The sequence below is a fragment of the Rhamphochromis longiceps genome, linkage group LG19, assembly GCF_057381845.1.
Source record: "Rhamphochromis longiceps isolate RC_006_pf linkage group LG19, R_longiceps_female_GT1.1, whole genome shotgun sequence".
Lineage (NCBI taxonomy): Eukaryota > Metazoa > Chordata > Actinopteri > Cichliformes > Cichlidae > Rhamphochromis > Rhamphochromis longiceps.
The window spans coordinates 4,106,581-4,130,513 of record NC_140575.1 but is presented as its reverse complement, the minus strand read 5'-3'; the positions used below and the strand labels follow the sequence as shown (position 1 = coordinate 4,130,513).

The window sequence follows — 23,933 nt, the reverse complement described above, 5'->3', positions numbered from 1 at the left end:
TGCTCAGCAGCCACATGCGCCGTGTGTCGCCACTGTCCTTGAAGTGGTTGTGGATTCTCTGGGCGTGTGCGCGCTTCGCCTCTCTGATGGCCCGAGAAAGTTCGGCCCTAGCTCTTCTAAGCGCCACTCCGATAATGAAAACAGTGGTGAATTCCCGTGGTAAATAAAAAGGTCTGCATCTAACAGTCACAAACTCCACCAGCGATGAGCAATAACTAGAAACTAGCACAGAGTTCTTGGACCATTTCGCGTTGATGTAAACACACAAGCCGCCACCGCGAGTCTTACCACACAGAGCTGCATTTCTGTCGGCGCAAAACGAGGCCAGCCCGTTTAGCTGAAACAGGTAAATGAACTTTTTTTTAAAAAAAATATTTGAATATATGTGAGTGCTTGTCTATAAATACACAAACAATACACATATGCTTTCAATTGTGTAATTTAAGTGATCTAGGTAGCTCTGTTTTGGAAGTTCAGTTAACGCTAGAAATGTGTTTTGGAGTTTGTATATGCTTTAGAGTTTGCACGTGCTTTGTCTCTAGGGGCCACCGCATATATTTATATTTAAACATATATAAATAAAACCACTTTTTTACATTAGTAATTCCTTTTGCGCATAATTTTATATTATTGTTGATAATAAATTAATTAAAGCAACAAACCAACCTGAAGAGCCGGTTCTTTTTAGTGAGCCGAGCCGAAAGAGCCGGATCTCTAAAAAGAGTCGGAAATCCCATCACTAATGGGCAACAGTATGGAACGCTGTACTGAGATGATGTGCAACCTTAACTAATGCTGTTTCAGTACTTTGATAAGTTGTGAAACTTGACTGAAACTATTCTAATTTTATATTTGTGTTATGTCTTATGTTTTTATGATTATGTAAACTGCAGGCTTTTATGTTACTTTTATTATTCTGCTGTGTACAGTGTCCTTGAGTGTTCTGAAAGGCGCCTTTTAAATAAAATGTATTATTATCATTTTTAATAAAAATCAATCCGCTGTAGATGATCAGTTACTTGTTTTAGGACTATTCTTTCAAAAATTTGAGAAAGAGTTGACAAATCTAATATTAATGTTAGGCCAATTTTCAAAAGGTTGAAGACTGGCCTAGAACTAGCTAAGACAGCGGGATCAAGTGATTGCTTTGTAAGTAATGGTTTAACTAGTGGAACATCAAAACCCTGTGGTACACAGCCCATTAATAAAGACAGATTGATCATTTTTTAGGACTCAATCATTAACTAATGGTAGGACATCTTTGATCATTCTTATAGAAGGTTGGAGCAGAGACAGATTGTACTGACCAAGATCATTGGTAACTTTGTAGGTGCCATCAGCAAACACCCAGAAGAAGACTCCTTTAGCACTGCGGATTGACTGTCCCCCTTTATCCACTCTGGCTGCTATGAACACACCACCAGCATTCATCTTCTCCATGAAGACGTCACATGTCACTGTCAGGCTCTGCCTGTATAAAATAACAATGTAACAGGGTGGAGAAAAAAAAATATATATTTTGTGTGTCTGTGTGTGTCTGCCTACCTCCTCAGCCACAGACACCCCATGAATTACTTTAGTTGGGTTAGTGATAGTAGTGACTAACCCAACTAAGGTAATCATAGTAGTCACAGGACTACTCACCAGTAATAGTCTCCGATGACACTAATGGTCTGATCAGCATCCGTTGCCCATGTGATGGGCCTTTCTGTTAGAACCTGTCTTAAGGTGAAAACGTGAGGTCCAGGATCAGTCAGGTTAATGTAGTACTCAAACACTCCTGTCTGATCAGCAAAGTATGGAGCTTCTGAAAAAGGTGGGCTTCCTATACATACACAGAAGCAGATTTAAAATAAAGGTCACATTTTATGTCATTTTAATGGACGTTAAAAATTCGGTGAGTTTTGGGTTCATGCACATGGTTAACTTACGAACATCAAAGTCATCCTTGTACACTTTAGGAAAGCGAGCTGAGGGAGGTGGGTCGGGATAGCTGCCTTTGCTTCCTGTGCTAACAGTGGTCAGTGTGTAAACCTCGTCTTCAGCCAGATTCAGGGTAAACGAGCCATCTACAAGCTAATGTCATATAAAGACAGTGTTACAGTTGACAAACTGGTGCCCACATATCACTGAGGTGCATCTTTCTTCAGAGTGTAAACAGCACCTTCAGGGGTTTTAGTTTCTCAAAAAAGGAGGGCTTGTTCGTCTTAAAGTCAAACTGTGACCGCCACACTTGGAGCTCTTTAATGGATGCCTAAGAAGAAATAAATAATCTTGAACATGAGAGATGTACAAGTCAGAAACTCTAAGCAAGATTCAAGAAGATAACATGAACTTACAATAGACCCCTTTAGCCAGAAAGTTGCATTTTGGGATGTTACATTAAAGGGAGGTAGTGGAGGTCTTATGCACACTGAATGATTGTGAGTCTATAAAGGAAACAAAAAGCTTTGTTAAAAGGAGCATTCATGTGTGTGTGTGTGTGTGTGTGTGTGTGTGTGTGTGTGTGTGTGTGTGTGTGTGTGTGTGTGTGTGTGTAACTAACTTACCATTGTTTCTATGACAACAGTGAGATTTCCCTTCCCATCAGTCAAGGCAATATAGCTTCCACCTTGTGCCAGATGTCCAACAGTCTGCAGGTAGGTCCATCCTGGCTGGGTGAACTGTGTGGTGTGGGCTGCAAGGAAAACATTTGAAAACAAAGGGTTACAAAACAATCACTCAGCCAGACCTAACAACTACCAAACTAATTCACTTCTAAAAAAAAATCAGATTGCTTTCATGCCAAAACTTTCGCCAACCCATCAAATCTGTCTCACAAGTGAGATGTCTTCTATGCAGTCTACCCCATCAGTATGCAACATACAGTCAACACTAAAAATGCAGTGACATAATGAATTATATTTACTCAGAACCTTAAGGGTTGGTGTCATGATTTCTGGATTTAAAAGTACACTGCTGACCTTTATGACCACTGACCACTCTCTAATAACTTTGCTATTATGAGAAATGTTATGTTGATCTGAAACACATTTTCAAACTATCTGTCTCTGTATGCAGACCCGTGATCCAAATTGGAGACTCGACCACATAGTTGCCACTCCAGGGCTCCTCAGCTGTCATGAGCCCATCCCTGCCGAATGGGAGATCCTCATAATAACTGGCCACCAGATTCCAGGAGATGGTGCTGGAGGAAGGATCACAGTCATATTAACCACATTGTTCAACATTAAGGCTTAACAGTCTGTCCAAAGCATGTATTCACCAAGTTTACACTTTATTCTAACTAAAAATAAACTTACCATCAAATTGATTAAAATTCAATAAATTTAAAAACATTCTGTGTAATGTTTAATATTTTTACTGGCATGTACTGCTTGTTTTTTAACTTACGCTGTCATTTGTCCATTGACATAGTTCTGGTTGAGGATACGAGCCCAACAACCTCCTCCCACCTCATTGTTAAAGGTGCTGTAGTCCTCTGACGACCACAGCTTCTTCTGTGTCTTCAGGGCCTCTGTTATTGTGGTGGTACCCGGGTAGTGAGCCCTGATCACCACATACAAAAGTCAAGTCAAGTCAAAATTAATTTCTATAGCACATTTGAAAGACTAGTGTACTGCAATGCGGGCAGAACAAGGAACAAGTAGTACAGTTACAATTAAAATTACATTGCATGGTGTAGTGCAGGACACTTGCCATCCCCAAGTTGAACAGGTGTGTTTTAAGCATGATTTGAACGACTGAGTTGATTCCAATTTACGGATATCAACTGGGAGATTATTCCAGAGTCTAGGGGCGGTAATGTCAAAGGCATGGTCACCTCTGTTTGTTTTTTTTTCCTTTCTTTATTCAAATCAGGCAACAAAGTATATATCTCATTTACATTGACATCGTTTTTTTTTTCCCCTTTTCCCTTCCCCTCCCCTCTTTTTCCCCCTTCCCTCCCTTCCTCTCCCCATCCTTTTTACATAAAATATAATTACCATTATATAAACAATCATATCTATGTCTATACATACACATTTATTATCCTAAATAAGTATATTCAAAGGAGGGAGAGAGGGAAAAAACAAAAACAAACAAAAACAAACCAACAAACCAAAACAAACGAACCCCCCCCAAAAAAACAAAACAAAAACAAAAACAAAAAAAAACAACAAAAAAACAACAACACCTGCGTAGACCCATATATATATAATCTTGGGGCAGATATGGGAGGAGGCCATACCTCCCAGTTTTACTTATTAAAGTAATCTATAAAGGGTTGCCAAATTAGGTAAAACTGTTTAACATTATCTCTTAATGAAAATTAAATTTTCTCCAACTGTAAATGATACACTGTGTCTCTTAATAAAGTAGAATGAGTTGGGGGGGCTTTATTTTTCCAATTTAGAAGTATAAGGCGTCTTGCAAGCAATGTTATAAAACTCAGAGCACGAATTTGTTTATTATTTAAGTTTTTAACTGTAGCTACAGCAAATAGTGCCATTACTGGGTCTGGGGGGAGCTGTTTTTTAAAAATATCAGACAAAGTTTTAAATATTTTAGACCAGTAGGTAGCGATATTAGGACATGTCCAAAACATATGTGACAATGAGGCAGAATTCTGGCCACATCGATCACATCTTGAGTCAGCCCCTGGAAACATCCTTGAAACCTTCAATTTAGACAGATGGAGCCTATGCAAGACCTTAAATTGTAGTAGTCTGTGCCTGCAGCAGACAGAAGTGGAGTGAACCAGTTCTTGTGCCTTAGTCCATTGATCTTTAGTGATGTTAGTAGCCAGTTCTTCACTCCAAGCATATCTCAAGTGGTCCAATGTAGTTGTACTGTCTATTTGCAAAAGTTGGTTGTAGATCCTAGAAATAGCTCCTTTCTTTAGCGGGTTCATTAAGAATAGATCATCTGAAACTAGCTTTTGTGGTTCATTGGGAAAGGATGGAAACGTTTCTTTAAAAAAATGACGTATTTGTAAATACTTGAAAAAATCTCTGTTTTCTATGGAAAATCTTTGCTGAAGTTGTTGAAACGAAGGAAAAAGATTATCAATAAACAGATCCTTGATTGTGTGTATCCCTTTGGAACTCCATAGCTGGAATGTTGATCCTGAGAGCAATGTGTATGCTTGATTATGAATTAATGGTGTAAAGATTGAACATTGACGCCAATGAAAATGCTTTCTAATTTGAGACCAAATTTTTAGTGAGTCAGACACTACTGGATTTTTACATTTATGCTTACCCAGATCTGAGTTTGAATGAACCAAAGATTTAAGAGTATTGGAGAAAAAAGTCATACTTTCCATCCGTTCCCAATCAGGTCTATGTTCCCCGCCCCAGAATGACATACAACGTATATTACAGGCCCAATAATAAAACTGAAAACAAGGCAACCCCATTCCTCCTGTAATCTTGGATCTTTGGAGAAATATATTTTTTATTCTGGGTGTCTTTTTGTTCCAGATAAACTGAGAGATTAACTGGTCTATTTTCTTAAAAAAAAAAATTTGTGATCAATATTGGGATACATTGAAACAAAAATAACAATTTGGGTAAAGTGCTCATCCTAATGATATTTACTCGGCCAGCAAGCGAGATGGGCAGTTTAGACAGTCTTTCCAAGTTCTGTTCAGTTTGATGGTATAAATTAACAAAATTATGTTTAAAAAGGCCAGAGAATTCACGGGTTACAGTTATTCCAAGATATTTGAAGGTATTTGAGATTGTAAAAGGAAACGAGATCAATGTAGCGCTATCTAATTTTTCTAAAGAACTAATCGGAAACAATATGCTTTTTGTTAAGTTGATTTTGTATCCAGAAATTTTCCCAAATTCAGTTAAAACTGTCATAATTTTTGGCAATGATTTAGTAGGGTCAGTGATATATAGCAAAAAAATCATCTGCATAGAGAGACCTTATGTTCTACACCAAATCTCCTTATTCCTTTATAATCTTTTGTAGAGCGTAATTGAATGGCAAGAGGTTCTATGACAAGTGCAAATAGCAATGGGGACAAAGGGCACCCTTGTCTTGTAGAGCGGTGGAGGAGGAAAGGACTAGAAGATATATTACTTGTATTAACCGAGGCCTTAGGTTTTGTGTAAAGCAGCTTAACAAAGGAGATATAATTAGGGCCTATGCCATACTTTGATAGGGTCGAGAAGAGGAAATCCCACTCAAGTAAGAAAGGCTGAAAGACGACCACCACTGAACAAGACACACAAGCTGAAACGTCAAGACTGGGCCAAGAAATATCTCAAGACTGGTTTTTCTAAGGTTTTATGGACTGATGAAATGAGAGTGAGTCTTGATGGGCCAGATGGATGGGCCCGTGGCTGGATTGGTAAAGGGCAGAGAGCTCCAGTCCGACTCAGACGCCAGCAAGGTGGAGGTGGAGTACTGGTTTGGGCTGGTATCATCATAGATGAGCTTGTGGGGCCTTTTCGGGTTGAGGATGGAGTCAAGCTCAACTCCCAGTCCTACTGCCAGTCTCTGGAAGACACCTTCTTCAAGCAGTGGTACAGGAAGAAGTCTGCATCCTTCAAGAAAAACATGATTTTCATGCAGGACAATGCTCCATCACACGCGTCCAAGTACTCCACAGCATGGCTGGCAAGAAAGGGTATAAAAGAAGAAAAACTAATGACATGGCCTCCTTGTTCACCTGATCTGAACCCCATTGAGAACCTGTGGTCCATCATCAAATGTGAGATTTACAAGGAGGGAAAACAGTACACCTCTCTGAACAGTGTCTGGGAGGCTGTGGTTGCTGCTGCACGCAATGTTGATGGTGAACAGATCAAAACACTGACAGAATCCATGGATGGCAGGCTTTTGAGTGTCCTTGCAAAGAAAGGTGGCTATATTGGTCGCTGATTTGTTTTTGTTTTGTTTTTGAATGTCAGAAATGTATATTTGGGAATGTGGAGATGTTATATTGGTTTCACTGGTAAAAATAAATAATTGAAATGGGTATATATTTGTTTTTTGTTAAGTTGCCTAATAATTATGCACAGTAATAGTCACCTGCACACACAGATATCCCCCTAAAATAGCTAAAACTAAAAACAAACTAAAAACTACTTCCAAAAACATTCAGCTTTGATATTAATGAGTTTTTTGGGTTCATTGAGAACATGGTTGTTGTTCAATAATAAAATTATTCCTCAAAAATACAACTTGCCTAATAATTCTGCACTCCCTGTATATAATATTGAATAGCCTTCTAATATTAAAAGATAACTGTCTATTTTTTACAAATCCCGTTTGGTCCTCCGACACAACTGTTGGGAGAACTATCTCTAATCGCATAGCCAGAATTTTTGCCAATATTTTATTATCTACGTTCAATAGACTTATTGGTCTGTACGAACCAGGTTCCAAAGGATCCTTACCAGGCTTGTGGATTAGAGAGATAGTGCTATCATACATGGTTGAAGGTAAGCATCCTTTAGTTAGAGCTTCGTTATATACCTCCAAAAGAACGGGTGAAATTTGTTCACTAAAGGTCTTATAGAATTCAGCACTATACCCATCTGGACCGGGACTTTTCGAGCACTGCATACTTTGAATAGCCTGATTTATCTCCCTTAATGTTATTGGTTGTTCTAACAATAGTTTGTGTTCTATATTGATAGATGAAACTTGAATAGAATCGAAAAAACTTTCGATTATGTTTGGATCTTTTTTTAAGTCTGAAGAGTAAAGTGCTTTATAATATTCTCGGAATACATCATTAATTCTCTTTGGGTCAGTTGTTAATTGCCCTGCACTAGTTCTTATTTCTGTAATCAGTCTTGAAGCTGCAACTTCTTTAATTTGCCTTGCTAGTAAACTACCTGTTTTTTCCCCGTGTTCATAGTATTTATGTCGAAGTTGTGTAAGTAATCTTATCGTGTCATTTGTATAAAGCAATTTAAGTTCTGTCTGCAATGGGACCTTTTTATAAAGTTTCGATGAAGGAGAGATAGCATATTCCTTGTCTATTTCTAAAAGTTCCATTGTTATGTTTAACTCTCTTTCTTTTCGTTGCTTATTCCTATAGCTACTCAATGAGATAATTTGGCCTCTCAAGTAGGCTTTTAATGTGTCCCATAGTATGGATCTCGTAACTTCAAGTGTGCCATTTATTGAAATAAATAGCTTGATTTGATCCTTTATTTCATTTACTAAGATATTATCTAACAGCAAACCATTATTAAATCTCCATTTTGGTGCAGTAGGTCTATCTCCTATTGCTAGTTGTAGCAATACTGGACTATGGTCAGATAAAACTATTGCCTTATAGTCACAACTTTGGATCTGTGTAAGAAATCTATAATCTATTAAGAAAAAGTCTATTCTAGAATAAGTATGATGAACAGAAGAGAAAAATGAAAATTGCTTAGAGTTAGGGGAAATAGCTCTAAATGGATCTATCAGTTTATATGTCTTCATAAATTCTTGAATAGTTTTCACAAATTTTGATTTAAATACTGATCTTTGTGATGATCTATCAAGACTAGAATAGAATCCAAAACGAAATTAAAATCGCCACCAATTATCAGTTTATGGGTGTCCATATTAGGTAAAGAGGATATAAATGATTTAATAAAACCTGCATCCTCAACATTAGGGGCATAAATATTTGCTAGTGTAACCTGATTGTTATAAAGTTTTCCTGTAACTATGATGTAACGTCCACGAGGGTCCAATAATACTTTTGACGCTATGAAGGGAATCCCTTTTTTGATAATAATGGCTGCACCTCTATTCTTAGCTGTAAAGTTAGAATGAAACACCTGCCCAATCCATCTGCTACATAGCTTCTGATGATCCTGATTTCTCAAATGGGTTTCCTGCAAATATACAGTATCTGCAGATATACAGTATCTGTCCCCAGTTTTTTAAGGTGTGCTAGAATATTGCCCCGCTTAACAGCACTATTGAGTCCTTTACAATTCCATGACACAAAATTTACTAGGTTTTTATAATTATCAATAACCATTATTTAACTTATAAATAAAGATTTGCAACCCAATTAAACCCTTTCCCCCCTCCTTTTTTAATAAAATGGCCTCCAAACAAAATACAAACAAAAGTGCAGGTGAGAACCCAAACAAAAAACCCCACAAAAACAGTCCCTACTTCCTCTCTGCTCCTCCCTGACCAAAGCACTCCAACAGAGCTTGGACAGAGAGGGGACTCCATACAACAAAAGTATTTAAGTCTCAACTCAGAGAGAGATATGAGCATCTGACTTACCACTAAGCTCCTAAAGAATTATATTATTCATATCCAGTTTAATTTTGATAAAGCACACTCACAGTAATAATAATATCAATAATAATAATAAAATTAATAAATAAAGGGGGAAAAAAAAGTAGTTCAGGCTCTGCCATTACCCTTAATTCCTATTATGATGGTTTACATACAAGAAGAGATTACATTGGTAAGAGAATAAACATCATCTTATAACTTAAATTACCTTAATATTAATCAATTTAAATATTAACTATGAATTTTCTTGCGAACACATTCTAATTCATTCTCCTTCTATAAACTTATTCATTCTCTCAAAACAGAACAAAGAAAGGAAGAAGATGTAAAAATATCCTCAACAGCATAATAATATATTTCACCTGAATAAGAGTTTATCAACTCAGTCAGTGAGTGTGACCATCCAGTAATGTCTTTCTCGATCAGCTGGCCAGCGCCTCCCATTCAGTTTCATCTTCCGATGTGATCAGCTTGTTGGACAAGATAAATTTCTCAGCTGCTTGTGCGTCGGTAAACGTGTATCTGGAGCCGTTTGCCGTAATCACCAATTTGGCTGGATAATACAGGCTGTATTGGATGCCAGCGCTGCGGAGTTTCTGCTTCAGTTGATTGTAGGTTGCTCGCATCCGCCCAACCTCAGGACTTATATCGGGGAAAATATAAACTGGAGACCCGTTGAAGAGTAAGTTTCCTTTATTACGAAACAGTCTCAGGATCTTCTCCTTGTCTGTGAAGTAGTGCAATCGGATAATAATGGGCCTCGGTCGCTCCCCGCTGCGTGGTTTGGGGCTTCTGTGAGCTCGATCAATAACAATAGGGGAGTCAAAGTTGTCTGCTCCGAGGACCTCCGCCAGAAACTTTGCGGCAAAATCGGTGATGTTATTCGCTTCTGCGCCTTCTGCAACACCAACTACTCTGATATTCTGTCTGCGACTTCTATCTTCTAAGTTAGTGCATTTCTCTTGTAGCTTCTGATGGTCTGCCTTTAGAGACATATAGGACTTTTCCAGTGTTGTCAGCCTGTCAGTCGTGTCACTCAGGGACTTCTCCATCTCTTTCTGTGTGCTCGCTGCCTCTGCTTGCATAGTGAACAGCTGTTCAACTTTTCCCATGAGTTCGTCTCGGGTGGTTTTAATATCTGCTTTAGCTTCTTCTTGCAACACAGATATATCACTGCTGATTCCTTTATGTATACTAGCCAACTGGATTTTAATGCTGTCCAAACTGTCTTCATACGGTTTCAGTCCTGCACGTATTTCTGGTCGCAGCGTACCCACAGATATAGGCGCTTCCTCCCCCGTCTCCACGTTAGCATTAGCTTTAGCTTTAGTTGCTTCGCCATATTCCCCGCTCGAGATGGTCGAATCGATGTCTATGGTCTTTTGTGTGTATTTTCTGGTCTTCTTAGTATCCATTTTAGCGTGGCTTCTGCTAACCAAGAATTAAGTAGTCTGGAAAAATGCAATATTTAAAAATAATAAGCGGAGCTGAACGCACCCACTACTTCACTCCATGCGGCCGGAAGCGGAAGTCCCTCTGGTTTTTAAACAAGACCTCAGCTGCATTACGAGCAGTTGGCTGGAGGATCTTAGTGCTCTCTTTGGGTTGTACAGATCAAGGAGATCACTTAGGTAGCTAGGGGCCAGGTTATTTAGAATTTTGAAAGTGAGCAGAAGGATTTTGAAATCAATGCGATATTTGACGGGAAGCCAGTGTAAGTTAGCGAGGGTAGGGGTGATGTGCTCATGCCTTCTAGTGCCAGTTAAGAGGCATGCTGCCACATTTTGGACTAATTACAGGCGCTGAAGGAGGGAGAGTTGGAGGCCCAAGTAAAGAGAGTTGCAATAGTCCCATCTGGACATACAAAAGGTCAAACTTGGTGATCACAGTTCAGATTTCTGTATTCAAGCTGTTCCCATACAGCAAAAAAACAAAAAACAAAAGTAGCTACAAAAGGAGTTAAAGCTGAGTATCAAACAGTCACAGATTGTAAAGCCTGTATTTTATAGCTTGTGAAGCAAACAGTTATGTCTATTTGTCAGGGTTATATAGCGGATTGTCATTTATGCTTAGAAATATCTACTCATTTATGCTTAGAGTTTTATAATCAATGTCGTGTTGGTAGAGGTTTGATCCTTAGTAGTCTGTGGAGACACTTACACAACGCACAGGCAAGGTACTCTTTGTGTGTATGTAGACGTCATATGTTAATGAACCTATGTATATTCATGTAACCACAATAAAAGAAGTGCTATGGCTGAGAGTCTGACGGAGGTCAAGTGGGTGGAACGACACTTGGCTCCAGGCAGGCCTCCCTCATGCATGAGTAACACAGAGAACTTTGCCTACTTGTGTCTTGCTTTTGCTGTGTAGTAAGTTGTCCTTAACGTTCCAGCGAATAGGTTTATGCTACAAACCTATCACTATTACTTCTGTTCCTTGAAGGAGAGGAACGAGGTACAACACATAAGTATGGGATATCATGCCCTCACGTGTCCTGTCTGAGGAAACCTTTATTCATGCCTTTAAGTCAGATGACCCGTGATGACATGCGTATAGCGCCGCCTGCACATATAACCGCTGTCATCACAGACATCCCTCAGTTCGATAGCCGCTCTTCACCGAGCCAAACTGCTCAGTGGGGCCACCTTGTGTTGTACCGAGTGAATCAACTGAAAGGGAACACACAGTTATGTCTATAACTTCTGTTCCCTGAAGGAGAGGAGCGAGGTACAACACATAAGTATGGAAGATATATACACACCCTGCAGAGCAGCCACTGAACTGGAATTGGACCACCACCACCTTAGTGTGCAGTAGACCCAGCAGAAAGGACAGTGCGAGCCACCAAAGGGGCTTTAATGTCGAACCAATAAAACCACACAAAAGTGTGTGGTGATGCCCAACTAGCTGCTGCACAAATATCAGCTATAGGCACCCCAAAAGAGCCCATGAAGTTGCCATCCCCCTGGTGGAACCTCTGGCTGGACTAGCGAAACAGATGAACAGCTGGTTACATAAATGCATATTCTGAGTATGCTCAATGTAGGTACGTAGCGCACGCACAGGACAATGAGAATGTAGCCCTCTCTGCTCCTCAGATACAAAAGGAGGGGAGCAAAAGCTCAGCAAATCAAACTCCATTGAGCTATAAGATGCTGGCATGATCTTGGGAAAAAAGGCAGCATCTGAACGCAATACACAGACATGTGTTTGGTGAAGCCAAAGTGAGAAGTAATGCATCTTATATGAGAGAAATTTCATATCCAAAGTCTCAATGTGTTCAAAGTGTTGGCCACAAAGGGCCTCCAGCACCAAAGATAAGACCCAAGCAGGGACACTGGGCAGAAGCATGGGTCTCAGCCGGTGAACCCCTTTCAGAAAACGTAAGGCAAGGGGAGATGCATCTGATGTCATCCCGTCAAAGCCAATATGACAAGCAGATATAGCTGCTAAATAAACCTTAATTGTTGAAAATGAAAGGCCCTTATCTAGCAGCTCCTGCAGGAATGTCAAAACAACCACAATAGAGCACTGAAATGGGAGAGTATGGCAATCCTGGCACCATTGCTCAAAGCTCACCATTTGTAAGCATACAAGCCTCTAGTGGATGAGGCCCTAATGCTCTGAATTGTCGCTATCACACTTATTGGCAGACCCTTAGCAATCAAGTTTGACCTCTCAGCAGGTAAGCATAAAGCCGCCACAGATCCGAGCGTGGATGAACCACTTCTCCTCGCACCTTGAGAGAGGAGGTCCCCGCGGAGAGGAAGCTGCCAAGGACTCGCTGCTAGCAGGCTGATTATTTCTGCATACCACAACCTTGTGGGCCACCAAAGGGCCACTAGAATCAGAGAGAGCGACTGCTGATGCACTCTCTCCAGAACTGGAGATGTCATTTTCACTGGGAGAAATGCACAAGGGAGCACGTCTGGCCATTGGTGTGCTAACGTGTCCATGCCCAACGGTGCATCGTGGTTGATTATGGAGAAAAACATGTGGAAGTGAGTATTTACCCTGGAGGCAAAAAGATCTACTTGTGCCTTGCCTAACAGATCCTAAATCTGAGCCACTATCAAAGGGTGCAACCTCCATTCCCTCACCAGAGGACCCCCCACTAGAGAGAAGGTCTGGCCCCAAGTTCAGGTAACCCAGAACATGGATGGCTCTTAGAGACAGAAAATGAACACTGCACCATAACAGCAGAGCGAGGCAGCTTCAACAGTTGAGAGGAGCGTATTCCTCCATGCCTGTTTATGTAAGAGACTACTGTTGAATTGTCCGTCCTGACTAGGACATGTTGGCCCTCCAGGACTGGACGGAAATGTTTGAGAGCTAAGAACACTGCTAACAGCTCTAAGTGGTTGATGTGCAGCTCGCACCGGGCTGGGGACCAGATCCCTCTCACTGATGCACCGCACAGCGCTCCCTACCCCCTTAGGGAAGCATCTGTGGACACCACCTAGCAAAACAACACCCTCCCAGTCCAAGAGCCCTGATGCAACAGCCTGGGCTTCCTCCAGGGACGGAGAGCTAGCATGCCTCCTCCCGAGGTGACACGATGCCCACAGGCAATGAGAGAGAATCCAGCACTGAAACACTCATCTTTAAAAGTCCAAGCGGCACTACGGCGATCATAGATGCCATCATGCCCAACAAACCTAATATCATCTGGAAATGCAGTCTGCGTCCCAGCTGAACCTGAATGAGGAAGCGATGCTCTGACAAACGTGAGCGGCTGGAAAGCAAGCATATTTCTAAACCGAGGAAATAAATCTGCTGACTCGGGATTAGCGAGCTCTGAAAGTTCACAGAGAAACCCAGTGTGTGAATGTGTCACAAAACCAGTGACAACTGAGTCTCCACCTGCTCTCTGGAGCAAGCTACGAGAGTTCAGTCGTCTAGGTAGGCTAAGATGCGGATGCCTCTCTCTCGGAGGGGTGCTAGCGCCACCTCGGCACATTTTGCAAAGGTGCAAGGAGCAAGCAAGAACCCAAAAGGCAGCACCAAGTATTTGTAGGCTACGCCCTCGAATGCAAACCTCAGAAACTGCCTGTAGTTCGGGTGTATAGTCATATGAAAATAAGCATCTGTTAGATCGATTGTTGCAAACCAATCTCCCGGACCAACTGCATTCAAGAGCTGTCTGAGTGTTAGCATCTTGACCTTGTACATTCGTAGATACATGTTCAAGACTCACAGGTTGTGGATGGGATGAAGCCCTCCCCCCTTTTTTTTTGAACAAACTAACGGCTGTACTTGTATTGCTCTTTTCTGCAATAGCACCTTTATTTTCTTCCTGCTGCTTTGATGCTGACTGTCTTGTTTACGACTCTGCGGAAATGAGGCAGCTCGTCTAGAGTCACCATGGGCCTCTTGGCTGCATTTATGATCAGCGCTCTCCTTGTTCGGCCTGTGAGTTTAGGTGGACGGCCTTGTCTTGGTAGGTTTACAGTTGTGCCATACTCCTTCCATTTCTGAATGATCGCTTGAACGGTGCTCCGTGGGATGTTCAAGGCTTGGGAAATCTTTTTGTAGCCTAAGCCTGCTTTAAATTTCTCAAGAACTTTATCCCTGACCTGTCTGGTGTGTTCTTTGGACTTCATGGTGTTGTTGCGCCCAATATTCTCTTAGACAACCTCTAAGGCCATCACAGAGCAGCTGTATTTGTACTGACATTAGATTACACACAGGTGCACTCTATTTAGTCATTAGCACTCATCAGGCAATGTCTATGTGCAACTGACTGCACTCAGACCAAAGGGGGCTGAATAAATTACACACATCCCACTTTGCAGTTATTTATTTGTAAAAAATGTTTGGAATCATGTATGATTTTCGTTCCACTTCTCAAGTGTACACCACTTTGTATTGGTCTTTCATATGGAATTCCAATAAAATTGATTCAGGTTTGTGGCTGTAATGTGACAAAATGTGGAAAAGTTCAAGGGGGCCAAATACTTTTGCAAGCCACTGTAGGAGGGCTGAGGCTTCCTCCTGGGCGTCGGGTCCCGCCGGGGGTCCAAGGGTTGTCCTTTGCTCCAGGCTGACTGGTGCGGAGCTCAGGGTGGAGGATGTGCTCCCGCTGGCGGCACACCCACTGCAGCAGTGGGCGCCGGTCTTTTGCCAGTTGGCAGAGGAGTGGCGGGCCTGTGCGAGGTAGCTGTGGGTTTGGGTTTCGCCTGACGTTTGGGGATGATGTCGCACAAAGCTTCTGTCTGCTTCTTCCTCAGATTGAATCTAGTGAATGTCCGAATAACTTAGCCGCAGACACTGGTTAGTCCAGATATACAGCCCTGTCCCTATCCGGGACGCCAGAGAAGGTCAGTCACAGGTGCCTCTGCGCTACTACTGTCGAAGCCATCCCTCTGCCCAGGGAGAGCACTGCACAGCGGGACGCATGGATGATGTAATCCGTGGCAACTCTGACCTCGTTAAGAAGAGGTGCCAGCGGGCTTGTCATCAGGAACCAGCGATGGAGACTAACACCAACAGCGGCAGTTAAGTTAAGTTCAAGTCAGCAGACAACGGACCTAACTAGCAGCAGATAGCTAGCCCAACTCAGCAGAGGTGTTCTCAGCGAGGGGAAGAGCGTAAGAACTGAGAGACGTCTGTGATGATAGGGGTTATATGTGCAGGTGGGGCTGTGTGCATGTCAACACAGGTCATCTGCCTTGAAGGAGTGAATAACGGTTTCTTCGGCAGGATGTGCGAGGGCTATCCCATACTTATGTGTACTGAGTGAATAGACTGAAAGGGAACTGATTTATTTACCAGAGGGGAAAACAAGAGAAACAGAAAAGAATTATAATATTATTGAAATTGGATGATACGGTTACAAAAATCATATATTTTTTAAAATTCCATTTAATCCTTGACTCCTTTCTCAGTTTTTGTTTTGGAAAGAAGAAATAGTTTTTCTTTGTCGCTATCACATTTTTAAACTGCATTTGGTTACAATTTGAAAAATAAAGCTTGGAACAATCAAGTTATTGTTTGGTGTGTCACTGGATTACTTTAATGTTGAAACAATATTTTAAACCCGAGGATTCTAAGATAAGCTCTGAATCCTCTGCACTGCTGTCCCATTGATGCTGTGTAATTCTGTGCTTGTTGCACAGCATTACATAGCATTACATAGCTTCTATGATTTAAGCATGCAGCATTCCTAAGAAAGGTAAAATTGTTTCTTAGACATCTGGCTGCAGAGCTCCACTAACTGTGAGTTTAGAGAGCCTGAAATATTACCTAGATGAACCTGAACAGACAATCTGTGGAGTGGACAGAAGAGAAGGATGTGACAGGGTTTCTTTAATAGTCTAAGGAGCTTGGAAAGAAAAGGGTTTGGACATCTTTAGTAAGTAGCTCATTGGTCTGAACATGCTGTGTAAATCTTATATTATATTACATTACACAGCAAGCTCGTAGCACACCTAGCTTGCAGCAGCTAAGTTGTTTATGCTTTGTGGTTATCTCTGTGCAGGTAACCACTGGATTAACTTTAGTTATATCTGTTTTAGATCCATCAGTCTGGTCTCTGGGCCTGGACTTGCAGACCACAGGGAAACATCACACATCTATTAGCTGTCTGACAAATATTTGCACAATTTCCTTGAAATTCTTTAAATTTTTGTTTAATAAGTTTATATATTTGTTTATTTTAAATCTTAAAAGTGTTCAGAAAGGTGCGAGCAAGAACAATATTAAAAAGCTGTTTCTGCTCTGTACTTCCCTGGTTATTAGTAAAATTACTGATCACTGTTTTGATGAACAGTGAACACATGCTCTGATCAAATATTGATTAACTTTTTACAATTGTGGAAGAAGTACCTATCCTAAATCCAGGATGCCATCCAGGCCAAGGTAATCCCATCCAGAGTAAGCATCTAGTTAGATACCATTTTTCTGATACTAGAAGCAAAAACAAATTAGAGGTCATCAAGGTCAGTATGAGACATCTTTATGAGCTTCTTAAGACATTACTACAGTCTAACTAATTGGTGTGTGTGATCTGGCTCCATGGATAGATAAAGCTGGGTGTCATCTGCATAGCAGTGAAAATGTATGCTGTCTTTTTTTTTGTTTTGCCTGTCCCGTTTGGTTCTTTTGCCATCAGAATTATTGTCTAAAGGCCAAGAAAGATGCCCAACGGATTTACTTTACCAAATTGAACATCCCAGCCTTTGCCGTAATGGTTTATTTGATTCACCTTTTATTGTTTATTTTATTTATTTTTTTATTTACACTTGCTAGATACGGGACAGACTTGAATGAGGAAAAGAAAAGGGAGAAAGGAAGAGGGGGGGGAAAAAACAGCGGAGAAGACAGACGGGGATAAAGGGCAAAAAAAACAAAAAACTAAATAAGCAGACAAAAAAAAAAATACATACAATAACCTAGATCACCTGAGAAAGAAAAAAGAAAAACAGCAGAAGAAAAGGAGAGCAATACAATAAACAACATCACGATGATATATGGGAATATGACAGTAAATACTAAATATTAAACATTATTGTGCAGCACGTAATATCAACAGCGCACAGTGTGCTTTGAGGTAGGAGCCAAAAAGGGTGTAGCTTGTGTGTGTGATCACCCGTGTGTACACCTGTGAGCATGGACGCGCTTGTTTTTAAAAGGTTCCTTCATGTAATGATCTGCTAGACGAGGTGTGTGTGTGTGTGTGTGGGGGGGGGGGGGGGGGGGGGGGGGGGCACAGCCCCGTCCACCAGGGCATGAAGCAGGTATGGAGGAGATCAAAACTCCAGACATCCAGAGGCCCTCAGAACACAAGAGACCAAGGAAGACCAACACAGGGGCAGCTGCGCCACTATCCCAGAAAGAGCTGAGGAGAGCCCCAGATGAGGGGTCACTCAGCAGCCGCGGAGCAGAAGCCAGGAGGGGGGGGTTGCAGTGACGTGCCCGTGAGCTCCGCCGGCAGCCAGCTGTGCCAGAGTGACCGAGCCCCAGGCCGAGAGGCCGAGGGCACCCAACCCCCGAAGTGGCCAAAGCGAGCCCCAGGCTCCAGGCCCCGACAAGCAGCCACCAAGGAGTGAGCCAGTGTGTACCCGGGCGCCCATCCCCGGACACAAAGAACCACCAAAGCACCGATGTCTGAGGGCGTCTGCCACTGGCAGGGGAAGTGGTGGGGGGAGATAGGCCTCCATACCTTAGAGGGCCTGAGATGTCCCCAGAGAGGTGGCGTCTGATACCCAACCTGACATATAGACACAGACATACAGGCACACACAGATACAAACATCCATTCCCACCCTTATGCTCTCATATGCAATTACTCAACACTCACCCAACGTGGAGACAGACATAGAGAGACACTGTACACACAATCACACTCCCCAAGCGTACTCTAAGAACCGGGTCTAGGTACCTTTGCCCCTGGAGGGGGAAACTGCACCCAGACCCAGGTGGTGTTACCCTTTTCCCTGAAGTGGGGAAAAGCAGACCGCCCCGACTCCGCAGCAGCAGGGAGGCCCCACACTCCAGACCCCAGTCGGACGGCCAACTCCTCCTCCTGGCCCCCCGCTCCAGCAGGTCGCAGAGAACGGGGGTGAGAGAAGACTCCAAACCTCCCTCCACCCGCTCATATGTAGTGCTGATGCATGTGTGTTCTAAGGTGCATTTAAAACCCAGGAGGGCATGGAGCTACCTGCCAGAGAGCAGCAGGTAAGCGCATAGCCCCTCCTGCTAGCCCTCAGTGTCTACGTGTATTTAAAATTGAGAGGTGGGCAATGACGCCAGGGGTGAGGTGTACACCCTGATGGTCTTTTGGAGTCCGTGTAGCGTGCCCACCCCCAAGATCCTATATGTATGTGTTATGAGAGTGTGAATAATGTGAATGTCTAAGTTGTGAGATAAAATTGAGGCACAAGAAGCCAGAAGGGGACAGAGGGGGGATGCTTCCCCTGCACCCTGGTGACACACCCCTACTCCAAGGCCCTGCATGTGTGGGTGATTGTGGTGGAGCGGGAAGAGGGAGGCAGCTGGAGATGGGGAGGGAAGGAAGGGAGGGGCAAGTGACCTCTCCCTGGGGCCAGCTCCCCCGCTGACCCCAGTAGGCACCCCCATACTCTGCAACCCGCCAGGGAAAGGGGGCACAGGCCCATCCGGACCGGGGCACAGAACAGCAGCGCCACCCGGCCCCACAGAGCCCAGGACAGCCCATCTGACCCCACCACAGAGAAAACTGCACCCACCCCGTCATCCACTCATCTTCCAGACTACACAAGACAATAGACACCCAGGCTGAGATCTTCCTCCACCTCTCCTGTATCTCCCCCTCCTGCAGAGTGAGTTCCTGAAGAGAGGAGAGCTCCTGCAAGATGTAACAACCTCCCCCACCAGTTGAAGAGCCCCCCAGGTGGCTCGATGCACTGGCGGAACCCTGCGCCAGGGCCGGGCCCCCATACACCCACCCGCCCACAACCCCAGCAACATACCAACCAGGACCCAAGCCCCCGAGGCCCGGCCAAGGCCCCAGCCCAGAGACGGAGCGCCCCAGAACCTCACGCCCGTCCCGGACCCACCCAGGGGCAGCCAGGCTACCAGGTCAGTAACCCACGTCCGTCAGCACAGACCCTCCCCTAGCCCCGCTGCATGCAGCCACAAGGAAACCGTCACCTAAGAGCCCCTAATAGGCCATGACCGCTACCCCGGGTTGAGCCCCCCAAGGAAGATGCTACTGGGGAACCCCCCGACGCCCTAAGCCTGTCCCTACCCCCACACCAATCACTACAGCGAAAGTGGGACCAAACTATGACCCCCCACCCCCACTAGGTGATGGAGCTAATCAAAGGAGCCCAGAGCAATTGATCTGATGTGGTGGTAGAGGCTGTATCGAGACTAATGTAATCTAATAGATAATTTCTATATTGGTTAGAATTAAGATTATTTTTGTTTTTTCCAGTTCATGAGGACTGTTTTCTTGGCTATGCATACGGCAGTGAAAACCATATGGGCTATATTCTTATCTGTAGTGACATTATCTAAGCTGCCCAACAAACACACTAAAGGGGAAGTTGGAATGTTACATTTCAGACACTTTGGCTATGTTCACACTGCAGGCGAAAGCGCATCAAATCCGATTTTTTTGACCCTATGCGACCCATATCCGATCATGGTATGACAGTGTGACCGGCACAAATCCGATATTTTCAAATCCGATCTGGGTCACTTTCGTATGTGGTACTGAATCCGATACATATCCGATGTTTCAGAAAGCGACTGCTGTGTAAATGGTCAAGTCGCATTAAATCCGTTTTTTACGTCACTGACACAAGACAGACGCCAATTATCACCGCCGGAGAAGCGCTCGATAAGACATCGCGAACGCATTTTATTGTAGTGTGAACGAGCAGACAAAAAAAATCAGATTTGATCAAAAAATCGGAATTGAGCATTAAGACTTGCGGTGTGAACGTAGCCTTTGATAAGTCTTCACATATCTCGCGCCAAAACTTCTGAACTGGTGGTATGCTATGCCTTCTAATGATACTGCCATAGGGATATCAAGAACCCAGTGGAACTCCATAATTAAATTTAGCGTGTGAAAAGGACTCTCCATTTCCTGACGTGTTCGGGTCAAATCAGACCGATTTACAAATTTAAAAACTCCTAAATATTGTGTTTTACATCCAATTGCCTAAAGGCCTTATGACATCCTCCACACTATGCACTTGAACATATTAAAGTGATGAGCACTTCTTTCGTTGAATTTTGAGTGTTTTAATCAATTTTGTTACATCTGTGGTGTTCAAAAGTGACCGTCATAGAAAATGAATGGGAATCCATCATCATTTATTTATATAGCACTTTAAAAAGTGCTGTACAATACAAATATAAATATAGTAATAAAATAACAGAAATCAGACATAGCATCAAAATTAATAAAAATGTCAGTTACCCACAGAGTTAAAGGCCAGGGAATAAAAATAGTTTTTTAATAAGGACTTAAAAACTGTCACTGATGTAGCCCGTCTAATATGGAGAGGAAGGTTGTTCCAAAGCATCGGCGCTGCAAAAGAGAACACTCTGTCTCCTCTAAGTTTCAGCCGTGACTTTGGGACCAAAAGCAACAACTGCTCAGCTAGAGCTGGGCGATAGAACGATAACGATATGTATCGCGATATAACTTTTACTCGATAGAGAAATTAAGCTATCGCGATAGACCTCGCCACTCTTGTCCTCTTAAAAAAAAAAAAAAAAAAAAAGGTCAGCCGATCCAAATTCAGTAGCGCAGAGCCGAACCAATCACAGCCGCAGCGTCACGTCGTGTGACTTGTTACGTACAGCACAAGTGCCAAGCCGCACGTGTGTTTGTTTGGGAAGCAGCCAGCGGGTAATGGAGCCAGCGCATAATGGAGGAAATGAGTGTGCCGACTAGAAAAATCAACCGAGCGTGACCGAAGAGAAAACAGATGATGGTTCCAACGCCGGAGAGATTGTCGAACGGAAGAGCCATAGAAGTTCCGTAGTGTGAAGGTATTTCGGCTATTTCAAGTCTGACAAAAAACAGAGTAGCGTGCACTGTAAATTGTGCCGAAAGCAAGTCTGGAAATACAATAAACTGGTGCATGCGTCACACTGTGCGCCACGTTATTGTTTCGGTGAAATGAATTTCTACAATACTGTTACTGTTAATTCTACTCTCTGCAGTGTTTAAATGCTTACATATACACACAGTTACTGTCCCTCCACACTTACGACTCGGTTCTGCTTCTATGCCCCAGCTTTGTTTACTTTTTCCCACCGAGGCTTCTAGACTTCTGATTGGCCAACATTTCTGCACGGTTAGGAATCTAGCTCCACCTGCTGCTTTGGCATGTTCATAGCAGCGTTTTCCTTCATTTCTGCCTTTATGTGTGGACGGGATTATTTTTTAAAACGAAAACGGAAAATCTCCATTTTCAAAAATACCCGTGTACGTGTGGACGTAGCCTCAGTCTCTGACTGGAAGCGCTAATTCGTCATTCGGCTTTTGTCAGACTAAAGTAACTGTTAAAACTGTTTGAAAAGCTAAGCTATACAACAAGGAGAGATTGAGAATTTCCTTTTAGTTCTCAGTTTATTTGATATTGACAAAAGTTAGTCAGTTTTGTCTGTTCTTCTGTAAAACAAACTAAGATTTATTTTTAGAATTAATACTTTGTTTCTAAGTGGAATTGACAATTTAGTCTGTTTCATTTGTTCTATTTTGAAACTTAAACGCTTTAGCGGCTGCCTTTTGTGTAGTTTGCAATATTTGCCTTTATTTATCTGAAAAAGTCTCATGTTCCTTAAGTACATCTACCCTGTTGAACTTATTATGGGAAATAAATATTTAAAAACAAGCTGCTGATTATTTCACATTTTACTTGTGAGCAACGGCACATTTAAATCTTACAAATATAGTTATTTGGCTTATATCGTGATAGATATCGTTATCGCCTGAAATGAAAAAAACATATCGTGATATGAAAAAATCTCATATCGCCCAGCTCTATGCTCAGCTGATCAAAGAGAACGAATGAGAACATGGGGCTTCAACAAGTCAGACAAATAAACAGGTGCCAGACCATTTAGAGATTTAAAAACCAATAAAAGGACTTTAAAACAGATCCTAAATTCAATTGGAAGCCAATGTAGAGAGGCCAAAATCGGAGTGATGTGGTCAAATTTCCTTTTGCCAGTTAAAAATCGTGCCGCAGCATTTTGCACTAGTTGCAAGCGTGACAAAGTGCCCTGCCCAACCCCTATTAAAAGTGTGGAAATAAAAGAAATTATTTTACTGCTACAATATATTCTTTATCATTAACATTGCATTGATAATATAACCTACAGCATTGATATAGCATCAAGATGTTTATTAAAGATACTGGCATTGGATTAACCTTTTATTACAGGTGCAGCCATAATCACTTTATACACACATTGCATATTTGTGCTCATTCAGAGATGATGCTCAGTCTATTAAAGGTTTCAAGCTTTGTGAAGCGCTATGTCTTCACAATATATTGTGTAGGTGACTTGGAGCAATAGAAGGATAAACAGCATTCATGCTTACAGACATATGATTTAAACATAGGCCAGGCCGAAGGCCTGGTATTCATTTAGCTTCTAACTGCATTTTAGTTTGCTTAGTGACAGATGACAGAAGATGAGTCAAGAAGAGGACAAGCCCAGAGGGACCGTCTGTGTCTGAACCTAATTGCCTTGTATGGAAGATGTGATAGAAAAAGGAACTTCTTTGTCTAATTTTAGCGGTTTAAGATTGACCATTTACTGAAACTGATGCATATTATGTTAATTTGTGACGCAGAAGGGGTTGAACCCTGACATGAATAAAACCATTCTGAATTGAGCTGTTCGGTGAAGATCGATGCTGGTGTTGCTGTATACATCTTCCCATGCGTGTACTCAATAAATCATTGTTTGACTGCACTCTTCTGGGCCTCTGTTGGTTTGTTCCATTGCTCAATATTTTCGAATTCGGGACAAAAGAGAATTGCAATAATCTAAATGTGAGGTAATAAAGGCATGAATAACACTTTCCAAGTCACGCTTGGAAAGAAAGGGCTTAACCTTCATTAAACGTCTGAGGTGATAGAATGCTGATTTTACCACCCCGTTTACGTGGTCATGAAAGGTAAGTGATCAACAGTATCAAACGCTGCACTGAG

General features: G+C 42.3%; 1 protein-coding gene across 2 annotated transcripts in view; it reads right to left on the bottom strand.

Annotated features, from left to right (window-relative positions):
* Positions 1–23,933, bottom strand: part of galcb (galactosylceramidase b) — a 48,425-nt gene that overhangs the window by 10,421 nt on the left and 14,071 nt on the right. For both annotated transcript variants that reach the window (XM_085392431.1, XM_085392430.1), the window contains exons 8-15: positions 3,394–3,549; positions 3,063–3,187; positions 2,550–2,677; positions 2,340–2,429; positions 2,165–2,254; positions 1,932–2,076; positions 1,645–1,825; positions 1,308–1,471 (exon numbers count right to left, since the gene is read on the bottom strand). In XM_085392431.1, the coding sequence (XP_085248557.1) occupies positions 1,308–1,471; positions 1,645–1,825; positions 1,932–2,076; positions 2,165–2,254; positions 2,340–2,429; positions 2,550–2,677; positions 3,063–3,187; positions 3,394–3,549 (1,079 nt within the window). The remainder of the gene's footprint in view (positions 1–1,307; positions 1,472–1,644; positions 1,826–1,931; positions 2,077–2,164; positions 2,255–2,339; positions 2,430–2,549; positions 2,678–3,062; positions 3,188–3,393; positions 3,550–23,933) is intronic.